At 38.4% G+C, this 20,365-nt stretch overlaps 1 protein-coding gene across 9 annotated transcripts in view; it reads left to right on the top strand.

Moving 5' to 3' along the window:
• The window catches only part of sema6a (sema domain, transmembrane domain (TM), and cytoplasmic domain, (semaphorin) 6A), a 150,081-nt gene that overhangs the window by 103,295 nt on the left and 26,421 nt on the right, over window positions 1-20,365 (top strand). For all 9 annotated transcript variants that reach the window (XM_072584241.1, XM_072584293.1, XM_072584279.1 and 6 more), the window contains exons 7-12: window positions 6,668-6,761; window positions 9,035-9,154; window positions 11,148-11,236; window positions 13,238-13,455; window positions 17,219-17,350; window positions 19,107-19,262. In XM_072584241.1, coding sequence (XP_072440342.1) covers window positions 6,668-6,761; window positions 9,035-9,154; window positions 11,148-11,236; window positions 13,238-13,455; window positions 17,219-17,350; window positions 19,107-19,262 — 809 coding nt within the window. The remainder of the gene's footprint in view (window positions 1-6,667; window positions 6,762-9,034; window positions 9,155-11,147; window positions 11,237-13,237; window positions 13,456-17,218; window positions 17,351-19,106; window positions 19,263-20,365) is intronic.

Raw genomic sequence — 20,365 nt, 5'->3', positions numbered from 1 at the left:
TCATTAATTCAAACTCATCCAAGACTTTATAAAGTGAGAGTGCTGTCAAGGGCAATATGAATAGTAACATAAATAGATGAAAGAGGTATCAAAGTGCTGGAGATGGCTTCACACTTGTAATCTACATTCAGATTACAATGGAGAAACATAGTCAACTGGCTACTTACTGTCTGTAATATTTGTTTTGCTTGGGATTATATTTGGCTGTTTGCGTGCTGTGTGACTATATGAATCTATGATGGCCGTTATCTGGGGACAAGCTTAGTTTTAAAATCAGTCACTCTCCCTATTGTCACCACCTGTTCATAACACTTGGAACATATTTCTTTCATACTCTGCTTTTATGGATTCTGATTTTGCGAAGACTGGACGACCACCTCGGTGCAAGTTTAAGAACAACACAAGTAGTGTTTATTTTACATGCCCTCATGCAATTGGGGATTTAGGATAGAGGAAGACCAGAGGACTGCAATGATTCCAAAAGGTACTCACCATGACCCTCCCAATGGCAAATAGGATAAGCAATAAAAGCTGGGTAAAAACAATGACTGCAGATTCTGGAAACCAGATTCTGGAGTAGCGTGGTGCTGGAAAAGCACCCTTTATCTCTCCACCCTTCAGGCACTCTGCATGTATTCCTGATGAATGGCTTTTGCCTAAAACGTCGAATTTTCCTGCTCCTCGGATGCTGCCTGAACTGCTGTGCTTTTCCAGCACTACTCTACTCCAGAAAGCAATAAAAGCTGGTCTTGTCAGTTACGCTGGCAACTCAAAATCAAGGACAGCATAAGTGAAATCATAGAATCCTACAGAATGGAACCTGACCCTTCTGTCCAACCAGTCCAAGCCAAACATAATCCCAAAGTAAACTAGTCCCACCTGATCAATATCCCTCCAAACTTTTCCTATTCATGTACTTATCCTAATGTATTTAAATGTAATTGTACTCCCATCCACCACTTCCTCAGGAAGTTCATTTCACATGTAAACCACCCTCTGTGCAAAGAACAAAATTGCCCCTCGTATCTTTTTAAGTATCTCTCCTCTCATTAAATATATGCCCCCTAGTTTTGAAATCCCCTATTCTTGTTGCCATTTTAACAATATGGAAATTGGAGAGTGAACATATTCTGAAAAGTTTTCTCTTTATGAATTCAATGTTTCTGTTTTCAGTCAAAAAAAAATTATTTATTAACTTGATATGGTCGCTGTCTAAATAAGAATATGAATCCCAAGATAGTTTTGGAATTTTTAAAATAAGGATTGTTTTCAGAAATAATCCCAGTGATCAGATAAATCTGAGGCATAGGCATATGAGTATAGCTACTGGTGATGCTGTATGGATACCACCACCATGAACAAAATATTGTTCCAAAAAAAAGATGGCACAAACCGTGACATTCCTTGTTAATGGAAGGACTATTGAAACAGAACGAACCGCTTTCCTTTAAATCCATCCTTTATGATGGGTAATGGGACACCCTAACTTGGTAATGACTGATCAATGATCCTGATAAAGACAGTGGATAATGTTAAACGGCTTGTTTACTTATCCCAATGTAACATGAGATTCCTGTTCAAGTTGCTTTGGAACAAGTTAAAATTGAACTAATTAAGCATGTGATTAGATTGCTTGGTTATCTTAAAGAACCCAGCCTTCAGTATAGCTGGTTGTTAATTATGCATTTATTTTTGTACCAGAAGCAGTGCATATATTCTTGATTGCATCAATAATTATGAAGCTGGTTTATTGTGACCAATCGAGTAATCCTACACTTGAATCCCAAACTAAAATAAGTCAGTGCAGGTACAGCAGAATTTCCACAATATTTTTGCTTGTGTTAACAACTATAAAATTTAGGGAGTGCAATTCAGCAGGAATTTGTGCTGGGACAATTGTTGCGTATGAATCAATTCCAGTTTTGTACTTGGAAATCAGAAGTATATCTTCACAATTTGCAAAATACCAAATTGAGAGCAATAATCATTAGAGGAAGGCAAAATAAAAGATGTTAACAGACTTGCAGAACAGTTACATCATTGGCAAATTATTTTCAATCTTGATAAGAATGAGGTAGTACATCTTCAGCTGGAAAATTGAGGAGGCCAGATATATCTTAGTAAACAAGAACAAATGTCTAAGTTAGAGAAGCCAAAGAATCTGGGAATGCATTTATACAAATAATTAAGCATACCACTTTCAGTTAATAAGATAATCAAAAACAGCATCAAACATAGCATAGGGCATTACTTTTAGTGGGAAACAATTTTACAAGCAACAAAGTTAAATGAACTTTGTTTAGAAGATTTAGTTAGGTTACACCATTCCGCTCTTCACATTATACAAAAAGAATATAGAAGCACTGAAGAGAATGCTAAAAATATCTACAAAAATTATATCAAAACTGGAAAATTATACTTATCATCAAACAAACAACAGGAAGACCAAGGGCTGGCTTTAAATGTGTTATGATTATCATAGACTCCCTACAGTGTGGAAACTGGCCATTTGGCCAATAAGTCCACACCAGCTCTCCGAAGAGCATCTCATCCAGACTCTTCCCCCTACCCTTTCCCTGTAACCCTGCATTTCCCATGGCTAATCCATCTAACCTACACATCCCTGCTCACTATGGGCAATTTAGCATGGCCAACCTATCTAACTTGCACATTTTTGGACTGTGGGAGGAAAGCTGGGCCGCTGGTTTGCAGTGCAGAGTGACACCTATAGCACAAGTTCAATTCTCACACTAGCTGAGGTTACCATGACCATCCCACTTTCCACAACTTCTCCCCTCAACTGAGATGTGATGATCCTTGGGTCAAACCACCACCAGTCATCTCTCTCTGAGACAGCAGCTCTATGGTTCAACAGGACTCTTTTTATATGACAGGGGAGGGGTGTGTGTGGTGGGGTGGTTTGGGCATGCACAGAATTTTAAAATATGTTGTTGGATTTGCTAACTCAATAGTTTCCAACCTACTGTTTATTATGGTGTGGAACTAGCTACTACAAAGTGATTGAGGAACTAACAGAAATACATCAAGGACAAAGCTAGATGAGCATGAAGGAGCAAACAAAAAAAAAAGGACATAGATATCAAGCTTTATATTTATGGGGGCTGAATGAGAATGAATGAAATTTAGGAGCTGAATGAACTATGCAGTCAATGCCACGTATCAATTGAAATAAAATAATCCTTCAATGTAAGGCAAAATCCAGCTCATAGGTGACTAACAGATTAGGAAGCCCACAGACAAAGTGGTTCAGATTTCTGGGGAGGTACTTGCGCCAAATCAGGTGGAAGGGTGAATCCACTGTCAAGTATGTCCTTCTTAAGTTGCTGCATTGTTTCAAAGGTTCTGCTGTAACATCTCTTTTGTGGTAAGATAGTGACAGTAGTGGGGCCATCTACAAGATGTACTACAGAGTCACCCACGCTCTTTTGACACCACTTTCCAAATCTATGACCTATTGCCATCCAGAAGGACTAGGCTGGCAGCTGGGTGGGAGCACCACTAGCTGCAAGCTGCCCTTCAAGTCACACACCATCCTGACCTATATCACCATTCCTTCACCTTTTGTTTGGGTCCAATCCTGAACCTTCCTTCCGAACAGCACTGTGTGTGTCACACCAAATGCACTGCAGCCGATGAAGGAGGCAGCTCATCAGTACCACATCAAGGACAGTTAGGGATGGACGGTAAATGCTGGCCCAGCATGAATATGAAAAATAAATTATTGGGGAATTGGCAAGGTTGAGCAGTGCCTTTGGCCTGTCTCACTAAAAGCAACAAAAAATTGTCAGACTTTTGACATTTCTATACTGGCGTTCAAGCTGCAGAATCTAACCGTTTAATAGCATAGCAAATTGCAGAAAGAACTGGAGTGAAGCCATGGCAATTCAATTACCATTATTGGTTTAATTTTCCAAGATTACCTTCGGAAAGAGACATCTGGCAGTCAGTGTCCTCTTCATCTGAAGAGAACAGCAGACAATCTTTATAATCTCATTGGTTTGCCAGCTGTTAAAGCTTGATGCCTAGAATCAACTCCAGCACAAGGTCTCTTCAGCTTGGCTTGAATTTTTGTTTTCTTACTCCTACACAGTATAATCCAAACAGGTTTTCTGTTTCGCACGACAAGCAGGTTTCACATTAATCGGAGTTACCTGATCTAATGGAATGAAAGTCAGTACCAAAGCTCTTTGTATAAGCCTAGTACACTAACTGCCTTGTTCCTGGTGACTCTGACTCACTTTGATCCCAATGTTACTGATCAATCATTCCTTTACATTCAGTAGAATGTGTCAGAGTTTAGAAGTTCATCAAAAGCATGACTACAGTTGAGTGCCCATTTTAAGTGTCACACCTTTTCTTGGGGCTGGTTTACTGCTAACATATATGCATTTTTAAAAATGATTTCCCCATCTGCTTCCTATCTGCTATGTAAGGGATATCAATTACTACACCTGTTGATTTGACATTCCATATTTAGTAATCATGTAGGCTCTGGAAAAGTGCCATTTGTCAGTATGCATCTGTAATGAATGTTTTAGTACTTATTTTGTTTTGCACCATTACTAATACCTTAGAAATGTCTCGGACCGGCCAGCAGACTGTAATTGTATCTGCCTGCACTTCAGAATTTGTCTGTATTCTCACTTGCATAAATACAACAACATATTTAGCCAAGTTTTTAGTCAACCATAGTGCCATTATGGAAATAAAACTAATATTTCCATGGTTTATAACAACATGGGGATTAGAATACTTAAACATATTGATGTGCAAATTAAATGTCCACATTTACATATTTCAAAATGGAATTAAAAGGAAACATTTGCATTTACTGCAGCACTTCCCATAACCTTGAAACATCACAAACCTTTTCCTTTTCTTGTATAGTCTTTGTGTTAACCAGTGAAAGGTGACAGTGAATTTGTGCACAGCAAGGTCCCACTAACAGCAGTGAGATTAAAGTCTGTTCTTGTTTTGGTGGTAATGTGTATTTGAAGGACGCATGGTCTGCTTCTCTCTTAACAGTTGCTGCCTGACCTGCTGAGCTTCTCCAGCATGTTTGCTTCAGATTTCCTGCATCGGCAATATTTTGCTTTCATTTATTTGAGGGATAAATGTTTGTTGGCCCCAGCAGCAAAACATCCTTCCTATCCCATGAATATTACCATGTGATCATTTAAGACCATCGAGAGAGCAGACGGAGATTTTGTTCATCTTTTGTAAAAGATGGCACCTTTGCCTGTAACACTCACTCAGCACAGAGCTGAAGCATCAGCCATTGTTATGTATGTGAGTCTCTGCAGTGGAGTTTGAACTCTCAGCTGTCTAATGCAAAGTCAAGAGGGCTACCACTGAGCCAAGGCTACTACAAACAAAAGTTTATTTTTGTTACCTGCTGCTGCTTCAGCAGTTTTATATTTAATTTCAATTTCTCTTTCTTTTATTTTAAAGACATTGTCACCATAAGAAACAATGTTCCATGACTTTGACTGCTGTCTTGAATCACACTCCAACTGACTATTCTTTGAACCTGCTCAGTAATTGCCAGCAGGTAATTTTGATCTGAGAAAACATGACAGACCAAGCCTCACGATGTATTCAGAAATATGCCCTAACTGTCAGGGGAATCACTAGATATATTAAAAAGCAAAATGCATGGTTCTTTTTTTGCCTTTTGCCTGGAAGAGCAGACATCAGTTGTCAGAGTTGCTCACCAACTGAGGGCATTTACCAATGTACCAGTGCAAATGTGGAATGTGTAGGTTATTACAATGTGAGCTGTATATTTAATCTTAACCTTTGGGAATGTAATTGGCACCATTCTTTTTAACAAGGCAAATTTCAAAAGCTACAAGGAATGTTGGAGATTAGAATATAGCAGCTACTGCATGAAGAACAATGGAAAGGAAGCATTATGAGCTGTTTCTCCATCTCAAGATAACATTGTTTCCTACCATCTTCCACCTGTTAATGTAACAAGCACAAATTTGCAAACTATTTTGGAGACATTAACACAGTATATTAGGACAAGTTTATTTCAAATGTTATGCTGTCTGTAGTTTTCAAAATTCCTTTTAAGAAGAAAAGCAATCAGTAAGCCTGTTCTCAAGTCTCATATCTGTTTGCAATTGAATTAGACTCAAAAGTACTTCTTTTCTGAACCTATTTAGGGAATCTCAATCCCTATTTTAATTCAACATTTTACCGCTTTAAATACTTATCTAGTCATTCACTCAGTCATGTTACAACACCATAATTTAACATTTTCTTTCATTGCTGGTGTTTTTCCTTTGGCACACTCTGTTTAATTTAATCTCTTTCTTCCTACATGTAAAAGGACCATTTAAAGATTCAGAAGGTTCCGATTGGGGAAACAGTGGTCATAGGAAATGGATGTTGATGCATTCTGGGTACCTAACCTCCAATGTTCATTGTTATCTTTTAAAGAATGAAAATCACAGGGCATGTGCTCTCTCATCATAACTTTAATTCCTGCTGAAAATCCCCCTTACATATTGTTTTAAACTGAAGTGAACACCATGGCAGTGGCCTTGGTAAGGACAATACATTAATCACCCTGTTCTTTGATAAAATCACTGATTACTTGTCAAAAGATGTGAATATGAATTCTTCCAATGTGTTTCAGTTGGATACCCTGGATATTTTTGGAGATGACAACATCAGTGGAATGGCAAGGTGTCCTTACGATCCAAAACATGCAAATGTTGCACTTTTTGCAGGTAAGCATTTGTCTGGACTTTGTGATACAACCAGTGGGCACAGTGTAATTTAATTAAATATGCAGTTAGAAAGGATTAATTTTTCACATTTCCTTGCCATGAACTGCTTCATGACACAAAAAAAAATTATGGTTTCTGAATCTGAAGCAGTGTGTTGTCCTGGTACTATAGCACCTAATTTGAAAGATTGGCAATGAGGAAGATCAAATTTTGGTCATCGTGTTAATTACAGGTTATCTGTAAGCAATACCTAAAATTCAAAAGTCATCTTCAAAATTGTCAGTGTTGCCAGTCCACTTGATATCCATAACTACTTTATTCTCTTGTTCCCTACATCGTTCAAATTTCATTTCACTGTCATCTCTGTCTTGTCCACTTCTCTTTGATTTACTGTAAACAGCCACACTTAAAATTTCATGAGCTCTTGTTCACCAAAATTCCTTCCCTAAACCCCATCAACTCTCCACCTGTTTATTCTTTAAAGCCTTCTCAAATCCTATTTCTTCAGCCAAGTATGTGGTCATCCCTCCTAATGAGTCTTTTTGTGGCTCAGTGCCCATTTTCCATATGCCCATCTGTGAAACTCCTTTTAGAAATTATTTATATTCACAAAGCGCTTTTAAAGCAACTTGCTTACCTCCATGATTAAAAAGAACTTGCAGACAAATCCCTATATTTTTGTTTAAACGCGATTTAGCTTATTTAACATTGTTTTGCTTGTGATCTGTCAAAATTATTATGGGATCTATGACTTTATAACCACAGTGTGTGACTTACATTACAAATACTGTGAAGTTAAGTAAAACTCTAGACTGGTTACATTCATATAACAGCAGAGCTAGAAAATGTAGATTAGATTCTGACAAGCGTTTTGATGAAGAGACTTTAGGCATTGGAAATTAGAAATCCCAATGTATACCTTCACCTATTGTGTAGGGGTCAGGGATGAGCTGGGTATGTTTCTCATTTGTGTGAGCCCATTATGAGGTATCCACTGTTGGTAAAACAAAATTATTTTGGTTGACAAGCTCACTGGGGAATGGGGAAAGAGTCTGATACTCCACTTCCCTAGTTGACGTTGGTACTCATGAGGGCCAAAGTACTACATAATCAGCCAGCCAGATAGGACCATGAAGAGTCTCCCTCAGTGTAAGGAATCTTGCCCTTTTTATCCACAGCTGTCAGAATCAGAAAGGTGAACTTCAAAAAAAAAAAATTCTGTGCATTTGCTGACAGTGATTATGTTAATGTTATTAGTGTTCTCCATCTTGGGAAGGGTTCTCTAACTTGTTAGCTGGATCAATCTGAAATTTGATGATCTGCTACAGAGAATATCCAGTTTGGAGTAGAACGGGATCCAGTGTCATGTCCCTTGATTAGGTAAACACCTGACAAATTTAAGTCTGTATTGTATTTAGGAGCTGTACCTGAGAAAATACTCAAATCCACCTTAAATGTTGTCACAGCTCCATCTTAGGATTCTTAAGAAGCCTCCACATGAATCATTGAGTATCCCATTGTCCAGCCAACTACGCTAACCAATATTCCCCTGCCCTCCATGAAGAGTGATGCCAACAGTGTGGGTTCAATTCCCGTACCAGCGGAAGTGGCCATGAGGATCTCTCCTTCCCAACCTCTCCCCTTGCCTGAGGTGTGGTGACCCTCCAGTTAAACCATCACCAGTTGTCTCTCTCTCTCTCACACACACACACACACACACACACACACACACACACACACACACACACACACACACACTCACTCACTCACTCACTCACTCACTCACTCACTCACTCACTCACTCACTCACTCACTCACTCACTCACTCACTCACTCACTCACTCACTCACTCTCACACTCACTCACTCACTCACTCACTCACTCTCACACTCACTCACTCACTCTCTTACACTCTCACTCACTCTCTCTGTCTCTCTCTCTCTAATGAGAGAGCAGCCTTGTATTTCTCTAGCACTATGGCAACTTGACCTTTTTTGTTGTTGAGTGTTTTGAGATTAATTTGTTCGTCATTCACTATTGATATGCAATTATTGGCTAGAAGTGCAACAATCAGTAAAATGAATAACTTAACATTTATCTCAATATTGTTGGATGATATATCTAAGATGTATCCAGAACTGCTGTGATTCAGTGTCCTTTTCTGATTTTATCTATCTTGGTTTGATTTGAATGAATTCTAAAGTACTTGAAGTATATTTATATCAAAATTAAACTGGTTAGTGCAGAATTTCTTTTTATTGTACTTCATCCAGAAGGCAAGCTTTATTCAGCAACTGTAACAGACTTCCTTGCAATTGATTCTGTTATTTATCGGAGCCTTGGAGACAGTCCAACACTACGGACAGTAAAACATGACTCCAAATGGTTGAAAGGTGAGTAAACAGTGATGGCGTTTGATTATGTTGTCAAGATTCCAGAAAGTCATTCTCTCTACCTTAAGATCTCATGTTTTCTGTTTTCTTTGAACAAGACAGTTCTAGTTTAATTTTTTTGTGGTTTGATTTGAGTGAACTCCCAAGTGGTGTCACTGAAAGGCATACCTCAGGACCATAACAAGCGATATGGAAATATTCCACAGGCTCATTATGAATCTTTTCAAATACTGTCCTTAATTGCAGATTTTTGAAAATCAATTCTTTTTAGTGCAAAACCATTTGGAGAAGATAGATTCATACAATGCATAAAAGGCCCTTTGGCCTATCGAGTCTGTACTGAATGTGGTGATGATCCTATGCACATTGCACTGTAAAAGTAGAATGACCTAGCATTTCCCAGTGCCAATTGGTGTACTCACTTGCCAACATCTTCCCTTTTTAAAGTGGCAGAGTGATGAGTATCTACCCTCAAGTGATGGATAGCTCTTTAACACAAAGTATATTAAGATCAGTTGTTGACTGGAAAAATCCAGTTGGCTTCTAGACCTTCTGTGGCATTGAGAGCCTGGGGTCCTGAATCATTTTTTTTAAATGGCTTGTTAAAAGGTGCTGAAATGCTGTGATCCTATCCAGCTGTACCTGCCGTAGTATTTTCGTGGCAGATTTCTAGAGGAATAGTCTGGAGTAGAGACCACTGCCCCTCCCCAAGGAAGGTGGGTGATGAGGCAGGCAGGTTAGTACAGCCTGCTGCCCATATTTACTAGGAAATTGACGCCATGATTACCCTATCATCTTTCATCAATAATCCCTCCCCACCATTCCTCATTCCTCACTGTCTTTTCATGCCTATTCACCCAGTATGCAGTGTGTGCAGAACTCATGGGCCTTATTACACTACACTATAAGGAAGATATTGAGATGTTCCAGAAACTACTACACCAAATGGACTGCCATTCAAGTTCATTTGGGGGATGAAAAACTTCCTGTCCTCATAGGAATTCATTATCGCCATCAAAAGTAACAAACGAGTACTCAAAGTAATTTAAAATTAAACCTCTTAGAAAGTCATAAAGCTGTCAATCTAACAGAGTTCACAGTTCCCAAGGCAGTTGAATCAGCATTTTTTGAGTTGAATCCATTAGAGAACTCAGCCAAACATTCATGAATAAATTTAACTTTACAGTTGTGAAAAAAGCCTTCAGAGTTGAATATGTTAATGTTTTGTTGTGAAACACATGGCCATTTAATTCACTGCTTTAAAGTTTATAGTAAAGTCACCAGAGTCCCAGAGGACCATAAGACTGCCCTCTCATTAGAGAGAAACAACCGGTGGTGATTTTAAATTTAAAGTCCTTACGCCTCAGGGTGAGTTTGAGAAAGCGGGACCTTCACAGTGACCTCATTTGGTGTGGGAAATGAACCCACGCTGTTGGCGTCAATGCATCTGGCCACAAGGTTTCTTGGAAAGCTGGTCTATGAATCAGTGAAAAGATCAAAGCATATGGAGCACTTGACATTAAAATCTGAATCTCAATACAGTTCAATACTGCACTTTACCCACTGGATAAGATAATTTAATGAACCTGAAGTTTTTCCCATTTTTATCACACTGGTGAATTCAATGGCTGCTTCCCTTTTATAAACAAAGCCCTCTCATCAATCCCTGTATTACAAATGTACTTAAAGCTTTACAATATGCATGTAAAGTTAGCACACCTTTTTAAACTTAGCTGCCCAAAAGGATTCTAATTCTAGAACAGCGTACTCCCATAGTTCTTGACCCCTCCCTGGGGTAGCTTGAACCAGTTTCAGAGGTTAGCCTGAATCCATGGAAATTGCAGGCGATCTAAACTTTCCTCACTCTCACAAAGAAACGGCTGGCTTTGGGAATGCTGCTTGTAGGTTTGTGACCCACAGCTTTATCCAGCTCTTGTATGGACTTTATTTACAGATGAGTATTTAATGTATGCTCCTTTTTATTTTATTGCAGAACCTTATTTTGTCCAGGCTGTGGATTATGCTGACTATATCTACTTCTTCTTTCGGGAAATCGCTGTCGAATACAACACCATGGGAAAGGTAGAGATCATGCCTTTCTTGAATAACATAAAGTTATGACCCATAATAGTAGGAATCTGTGCATTGTAAGTCTGACTTGATATACCATGATTGCTTTTTGTTTGAGGTTTTTCAACAGTAGAGAAATATTTTCACCAACCACCAGTTTACCTGGGCATGGGTGCTGTACAGATCAAAGATCCATCCTTAAAATGGAAGATTTATGTGTATATTGAACTGGCTATCTACACCTTTCTTTTGCCATGTTTCTGCTGAAGATGCTGACTCTTGTTAGGATTTACTTCCACGTGCTACTTGGCTATCATGTGCACAAGACACCTAATAATATTACATTATCACATAAAAGTGTTGGAATAGAATATGCTGACAACAGTGCAAAGTTTCTGAATAAAACAGGAAGGGCATTCTTGGGCAGAGGGCAAAGTACAAGAAATAACTGAAGTGATGTGTATTTATTAAGAAATGATGATAACAGCAAAACTCCAGCAAAAAGGATTGCAGAGACTGTGAATGTGATATTATCTTTTTGTTGCCTAGTGGCTTTACTTGTCAAAGTTAATCCGACGGAGATGGCCAGGATTAAGTTGGTCAGGACATGTACTGAAAGCAAAGCAATCCATATGAAATACACTCAGTGTTTTAAAGCTAAGCATTTACTGTTTATGAAGTTCCAAAGGGATTTAAAACATTGTACTAAAATGTCAGCCGTAAGGTATTTCAACATCCTCGTGAGTCTCCATAATGAAAAGGAACAAGGTTTCTATCTTTATTGAAACTGTTCTTTATTTTGTCAGTTTTTTAAAAAAAAATCAGTTAACTTGAGGACTTGTTTTCCCTTGAATGTAAATATGAACCTCAAAGGAACAGATTTGAAATGTGATTAATGGGCAAAAGATAAGATGATGTTCAACTTCTGGGCTCATTAACTTCTGGAACGACATTGCAAAACACCGCCACATCATTTGCTTTTACCCTGAGGTGTAGTAGTAAGAACTTTTAATTTATTAGATGCACCCACCTTAAGATAATACCAAGCTTATGCCAGTTTAGTCTGATGGTTAGATCTAAATCTGGATATTTTGTTGATATATTAATTTTTTTGCAATGGAAATACATTTAAGCTCATATACAAAATTAGAAATGTATTGGTAGAAGGCAGTTAATATGTTATTGTATTGGGTATTGCATTTTTTTAAGAGAATGCTCCCCTATGCTGATTCTGCAGCATGTTTGAAATCAAACTGAAGAAGGCTGCCTCACTCTTATTTTCAAATGTGTTCCTTTCCTGAAAGCTCCAGGACAAGGCTCAGTTACAGTGCTTCACCTAATTAGTAAAGCACAGGAAATTGGAACCAACACCCTGAGCAAGAGCAATAACCCAACTATTATCCTGACGCAGCTTTGTTTACACCAGGATGCAGTAACCAGCACAGCCCATTAGTCAATCAGTACATTCAGCGTTTTAAAGCTAGGCATTTACTGTTTATGAAGTTCCAAAGGAATTTAAAACATTGTACTAAGGGTTCTTAATTTATAGTTGCCTATTACTTGCTTTCTAACTTTAAAACTGTCTTTTCTTAATGACTTACTTTCTCTGCATAATGTGTGTAATTTATCAACTTCTGAACTACAAAGTGACAAGTGGCCTATTCCTTCGTCCCTCGCAGGTTAGAATTAGAGGGGGTGAGGAAAGCCTACACGCTTGTCTGTTAACTGAGATACTTCTCCAAAGATTTTTAGTTCACTTTCACTCAGCAGTATCTTTGGTCAAAATTATTAATTCAATTTTAAGGAATCCTCAAGTTGAATTCATAAAAGCATTCTTTGATTAAACTGATTCATGAATTCATGCTGTTCCACAGGAGATTTGAATTTGGTTTATGCAATATGTTCAGTGTTCAGCCTTCAGCTGAAAATGTGGGAACAGTGTATTGAAGTTCTGAAGTGACTTCTTAAGAGCTAAAGGGACTTTCAAAGCTCTTGCCTGAATTTTATTTCCAGGTGATTTTTCCAAGAGTTGCCCGGGTCTGTAAAAATGACATGGGAGGTTCTCAGAGGGTATTGGAGAAGCAGTGGACATCATTCGTGAAAGCTCGTCTCAACTGTTCTGTACCTGGAGACTCTCACTTTTACTTCAACATTTTGCAGTCCGTGACAAATGTTGTCCGTATTAGTGGCCGTGATGTCATTCTAGCAACATTTTCCACCCCTTATAACAGGTAAATATGTTCACAGAGCCACAGAAATGCTATACTGAAACTATTAGGATGAATATCTTGAAATGACATTTCTTGTTTAAATTACCAGTGCTGAAGACTGTTATGTCAGTTAAACGTAATTTTGCTGGAATCCATTGTAAACATTATTCAATGCGCACAATAATTTTGTGCAAAATATTCCCTTTTAAAGTGAATTATTTCACATTAATTGTATACATTTGTTTAAATTCTGCAGCATGAGTGATATTCATAAGTGCATGTCACTTGGTTTCAATTTTGTTTAATATTCCTGTGAAGTTCCTTGTGACATTTTATTACACTAATAAAATGGTGGATAAATAGGTGGTATGCACATATAAGCTGTTGTTGTTTTGTCAGTAGTGCTTTATCTGTGAGAATTTTTCTTCAGTTGCATTAATAGCTACAATGAACAAAAGCAATGCATCTCTTCCTAAGCGTGACTAGAATCTAAAATGTTTAGACAACTTCTTGCTGCTTTGTCTTATTTTGTTTATAGGACTAACAGCAGTTCATAGATTCACACAGTGCAGAAGAGGCCTTTTGCCTGTCAAGTCTGCATTGACATAACTACCATTAAAGGCACAATAATCCAACTTTCTTGCACTTGTCCCATATCCTTAAATGTTACGACATATGAAGTGTTCATCCAAATTTTTAAAGGTTGTAAGGTTTACAACCTCCAAATTTCCACCTGTCCCTTACCCTAAAACTATGCCGTCTTGTGACTGACGCTCAACCAAAGGGAACAGCTGCTTTCTGCCAACCCTGTCCATACCCTTCAATCTTACACACCTCAATCATGTGCCCTCTCAGCCTTCTCTACTGTAAAGAAAACAAACCGAGCCTTTCTAGTCTCTCCGTATAATTCAATTTCTCCATTCCAGGCAACATCCATGTGAGCATTCTCTGTGTCCCCTCTAGTGCTATCATATTCTTCTGTAGTGAGATGGCCAGAATTGCACGCAGTACTCCAGCTGTGTCCTGACCAACACACTGTACAATTCCAACATTACCTCCTTGCTCTTTATACTCTATACCACAGCTGATGAAAGCAAGTGCCCCATATGCCTCAGTATGGTATTCATGTTCTTTGCTGACTTCAGGGATCTGTGAGTAATTACCTCAAAACCCCTCTGTTCCACTGAGCTACATATTCATTAAATGCTCCCTCATCTTGTTTCTTCTTCCACAGTGTATCATCTCGCACTTATCACGATTAAGTATCATCTGTCACTGGTCTGCTTCTCTTACCAAGCCATCTATATCTTCCTGCAACCTACAACCATTGCTTTCACTATTGGACAATCTTGGTGTCATCTGCAATTTTGCTTAACATTCCACACACATTCTTATCTCTATCATTTATGTATATAACGAACAACAAGGGTCCCACTACTGATCCTTGTGGTACACTGCTGGACACTGGCCTCCACTCAATCTTCTACCACTATCCTTTGTGTCCTATTACTAAGCTAATTTCTGGTCCATCTCATCAAATTTCCCTAAATTCTAAGTGCTTTAACCTTCTTAATTGATTTCCCATTTGGGATCTTTTCAAAAGCTTTGCTAAAATCCATATAAACTTCCAACTGAGCTTCTTTAATCCACACACACAGCATCGTATTTTCAAATTTGTTAGGCATGACCTCCCTCTGACAAAGCCATGCTGATTATCCTTAATTGACCCATGACTTTCTAAATGGATATTAATTTGCTCCATCAGAATTTTCTCCTGTAGTTTCCCTACCATTGGCTTGAGACTTGCCGGTCTGTAATTTCCTGGTTCATCTCTACCACTCCTCTTGAAAAGTGGAACCGTGTTAGCCATCCTCTAGTCTTCTGGCACTTCACCCATGGCCAGGGAGGAATTAAAAATTTGTGTCAGAGCCCCTGCAATTTCCTGCCTCCCACAGCAGCCTGTGATGCGGTTCATCTGAGCCAGGGGATTTGTCAGTTTTTGACCCCCAGGTAAATGCTTTCTGAACCCTCTTCAATTGAAAAATATTCCTCCTATAGCAGAGCAATCAGAACCGTTCATGCTACTCCAAACGTGGCCTCACCATCATCCTGTACAACCTCAACATGACATCCTCACTTTTTCCTATATTCAGTGGTCTGGGCAATGAAGGCCAATGTGCTGAATGCCTTCTTAGTCAACCTATCTGCATGAGATACAAATTTCAAAACATTGACCACCTGGACCCCTAGGTCTCTCTGTTCTACAACACCACCAAGAGCCCTACCATTAATTATATAAGTCTTGCCCTTGTTTGTTTTACCAAACTCCAAAACATTGCATTTATCTAAATTAAACTCTAGCACTCATTCCTTAGCCCAATTGATCAAGATCTCTTTTTCTAAACTTCACTCTCCACTATGCTACCAATTATTGGTGTCATCCACAAACATCCTAACTGTGTCTCCAAAATTCTCATCCAAATCGTTTATATAAGTGATAAAACAAGTGGATCTAGTACTGCTCCCTGTGGAACACTGCTAATCACAGGCCTCCAATCCAAAAGACAACTCTTTACCACCATCATGTCTCCAACTGCCAAACCAGCTTTGTATCCAATTGACATGCTCTCCCTGAATCCCATGTGATCTAACTTTACTAATTAATCTATCATGCAGAACTTCATTCTTGACCAGAACCTCTATCTATCTTCATCCATTGTTCCCTATTCTTACCGGCCTTACCCTTCGCTCCAGCAGGAACATAATGCTTCTGAACTCTCATTATCACACTTTTGAAAGCCTCCCACTTGTCAGTTGTCCCTTTACCTGCAAAAGGTCTGCTCCACTTAAACAATTGAAAGTTCCTGTCTCATACCATGAAAATTTGCCTTGCTCCAATTAAGAACGTTCACTTTTAAAGAAGTCCGATCCTTTTCCTTAATTATTTTAAAAGTAAGAATTATGATCACTAGTGTTCAAAGTGTTCCCCACTATCACTTTAGTCACTCACCCTGCCTTATTTCCCAAGATAAGGTCAGGTTTGCTCCTTCTCTAGTAGGTACATTTACATATTGATGAAGAAAATGAACCTCAATACATTTTACAAATGTGGTCCACCTGTAGACCATCCCATTTGTGCATGTCCCACTTCCCCAAATAACGTTCCCATGGATCCAAGAATCTAATACCCTTCCTCCTGCACCAACCGTTCAGCCACGCATTTTTCTGTCCTATTTTCCTATTTCTAAGCTTGCTAGCATGTGACAGTAGGAGTAGAGATTTCAACCATTGAGGTCCTGCTTTTTAATCTACTGTCTTGCTCCCTGAATTCTTGATGCAAGACCTTATTCCTCATTTTGCCCATATCGTTAGTATCAATGACCTCTAACCATGACCTCTAGCTCATCACCCTCCCCTTTCAGGATGCCCTACAGCCATTTATCTTTTTTTTAATTACCTTTTGGTTAATTGACCTTCATTTTCTGATTGAGGCAAAGATAAACTAAATACCAAAAAGACAGGACATATTTGTGAGACAAGGAGAGCCCTTCACAACATATGAACAAATACAGCACTTTAATGTCCTCTGCCCAGGACTTGTGTTAACAAGGGGAAGGGTAGGAGAGGGAGAGAAAACTCTCAAGCTGTTTGAAAGATCATTGTGGAGTACTGTAGTTTATTAGTAGGAGACCAAGAAGGCAACTTCAAAGAATGTGTTTTGCTGATTGATTTATTGCATGCTTCTTGAGTGAACAGTCCTTTTCTGGTAAATGCCTCATTGCAGCATCCCTGGATCAGCGGTCTGTGCATATGATATGGAGGACATTGCCACTGTCTTTATTGGTCGATTCAAAGAGCAGAAGTCTTCTGATTCCACATGGACACCAGTCCCTGAAGACAGAGTTCCCAAGCCAAGGTATGTCAACTATCTTTAAGAAAAAAAAATCCAATGAAATTTCTTTTCAAAAGCAGCTGGAAATATTTGAACAATAAAAACATGAGGTTTTCTCATTTTCCACTAGAATGAATTGATCGCATGAATGTAAGTATTTGATTTGAAGAAAATACAGTATTTTGTCTATAATTCAGTAAACAACTGATTTCATACCTTGATAATGTTGTTTGAATAGATAGTTGAAGGGACAGCAGTTTTGCACACAACATAAGTACACAAAAGTTCATTAGATCTGCAGACCTATTCACTTTTTTGGCAATTCAACTAAGTCTTGCAATTTCTTATTTCTCTCCAAATTGTTTTTAATTGAATTCCCGCCCAAACGGTGCAACTTCTCAACTATCATCATCTTCCTGAAACTCTGGTTTGGTGCAGAGTTGAGCTGTTCTTGCAACTTTCTTTATTCCATTTAAGATTGCTCATGTTAGCCAGATTGATTTGACATTTGAAGAAAAGTCAGATTATTCATGCAAAGCACAAAGCATTTATTTCAATTGCTTTTGATAAGTACATTGCTGATTATGCGTGACCACGTTTTTTTTTCTCCATATGTTTTTCCAGCATAAAAGAAAGCCATGCATACGATGAGATAATATTTCAGTAGGTGGTTGAGACAATATGAATTCTAATTGTGCACAAAAAGTTTTGTTGCTACTTGACTGCTGAGATGAGCCCGATTGTAGCCTCTGACCTGATCCAACTCTGGACATCATCAGTGGGAATTGCATTGCTTTGGAGCTAAACTGTACTCTAGTTATTTGTTCTGCTTGTTGAGCAGCACTGTATATACAGATGTCTGAAATTCACATGTAATGCTGTTTACACAGAATGGGAGACAAGACAGTAGTTCAGTTCATGCTTTCTGTGCTAAAATTGGACAGCAAGTTTCTTCAACTGTTACATTTGTGACAACATAAAGAAATGTGTATTTATATTGTGCCTTTCATGCCCTGAGGTTGTCAAATATTTCTTTCAGCCAGCAGAGTAGTTTAGGAGTATAGTCACTACTGTCATATAGGGAATGCAGCAGCCAATTTGTGCACAGCACGATTCCACGTGATAAATGGCCAGGCAGTCTGCTTTAATGCTCTTGGTTTGGAAGATAAGTTATTGACGAGGGAACTGATGAATTGACATCGGACTGACACTTTAAGGTTCTATTACTATTTTGTTTTTAGAAAAATATTAGCCAGTATAACAAACATGAAGTAGCAGAAGAACATATAAATCAGACTACAAAAATATGCTGTGGATAACTTGTGCATTGATGCTTAGTGCATTTGTCTAAATTTCACTTCCTAGCATTTTATTTAAGAGCGGTGTTTAACTTAAAGCAGACTATGACCTGGATAAACATTTTAAAAAGGACACGGGCTATGTAGTCGATGGAAGATCAGTAATTGTTCATGAGAAATTCCTTGGATTGTATATTTTGTAGCCACACTGTGTGAATTAGTTGAGCAATTGGTATGGATCCAAGTGTTATAGAAGAAAGCAATCTTCAAGTCCCATTGAAAATTAAAACATTCAAAGGAAGTGTATAAATAGTTTACTGGGCAAGATACACATTTTAATTTCTTTTACTCTAATCTCAGAAAGTCATCATTGTAGAGTCTTATAAAAAAAATCTTTGCCAAGCACCTTTTGGAGAACCTGGTGCATCTGGCTGTTTTTTTTCCCCGTCTTTAACAGTCCTTATCTTTGTTCCTTTGCACAGGCCTGGCTCTTGTGCTGGTTCAGTGTTACTGGAAAAATTTGGAACTTCCAATGGATTCCCAGATGATACACTCAATTTCATTAAAACGCACCCTCTCCTGGATGAAGCTGTACCTTCCATTGACAATAGGCCATGGTTTTTGAGGACAATGGTCAGGTTAGTGGTTACTTAACGTTTTTTTTTACAGGTAAAGAGCAAACATATGTTGTATCTCATTATTGGCCAGTTCTGGCATTGTTCCCCAAATTGAAAAAAAAATGAGTATGAATGCTTGAAGAATTTGTTTGCTCAAAAAAGCATATTGTGTGGAAGTGTATCGTCTTGCATTATCGGAAAAGTAATACTTAGACTGCTTGAGAGAAGAGTGCTGATTGAAGCTATGTGTATTAATTCTCAGATCCATGTTCTTTACACATTGACCCTGTACATACATACATGTCTGTACATACATGTACATACATACATGTCACAAACCTTGCAAAAAATACATGTCTGTCTCAACTCAACAGCTACTCACTGGTTTATTTCTCCGGCCAATGTCCAGACCAATTAGTCAACCTGCCTGCTTTAAAATTGAAATAAAGGTTGACAGTTAATTGTCAATCATCGTTTATGGGTACATTTTCCATGACATTGCTTCTAATAATCCAAGTCCATCTGCCAACCACTAAGCACTGTGCTCTTATACAGTTTAAATATTAATTCTCTCCTTTTAACTGGTATTCTTGCAGATTGTCCTGAAGAGTGCAAGATGAAAAGCTTTAACAAAATATATTTTTTGAGCAACACTCAAGTTATATACTACCACACAACTATGTTTATGTTGACTACTCTTCCTTAAATTGAAAGAAAATGTATTAAATCAGAATTCCTGAAACATTTGTCTGGTGGAGTAGGAAGTAGTTCCATGGAGCATGAATTTGCTACACTCTGGTTAACAGCATTTCTCTTTCAACCATTGCCAGTGCTGTTGACTGTCAGGTTGGCTGCCTGCCCAAACTGTTACTGTCCATGATGCATTATCAGCTGCGGTCAGCTCCACTGAAAGTGGATGGACATCCATCAGTCCAGTTTCACCCACTGGACCACCATAGTGTAAGAAAATAGAACAGGCCAAGGCAAGTCAGAAATTTGAGCAATGCACAGGTGTCATTAGTTACATGTATATGCAAAATGACGTAGCTTGATTTTTAGATTTGGTTTGGACTGTTAATGACGTGGTAGCTTTTGTTATTGTGGCCAAGCTAATGTGAGAGTCA

Source organism: Chiloscyllium punctatum, chromosome 2 (assembly GCF_047496795.1).
Source record: "Chiloscyllium punctatum isolate Juve2018m chromosome 2, sChiPun1.3, whole genome shotgun sequence".
NCBI classification, from domain to species: domain Eukaryota; kingdom Metazoa; phylum Chordata; class Chondrichthyes; order Orectolobiformes; family Hemiscylliidae; genus Chiloscyllium; species Chiloscyllium punctatum.
This window is presented reverse-complemented; position numbering and strand designations above follow the sequence as displayed.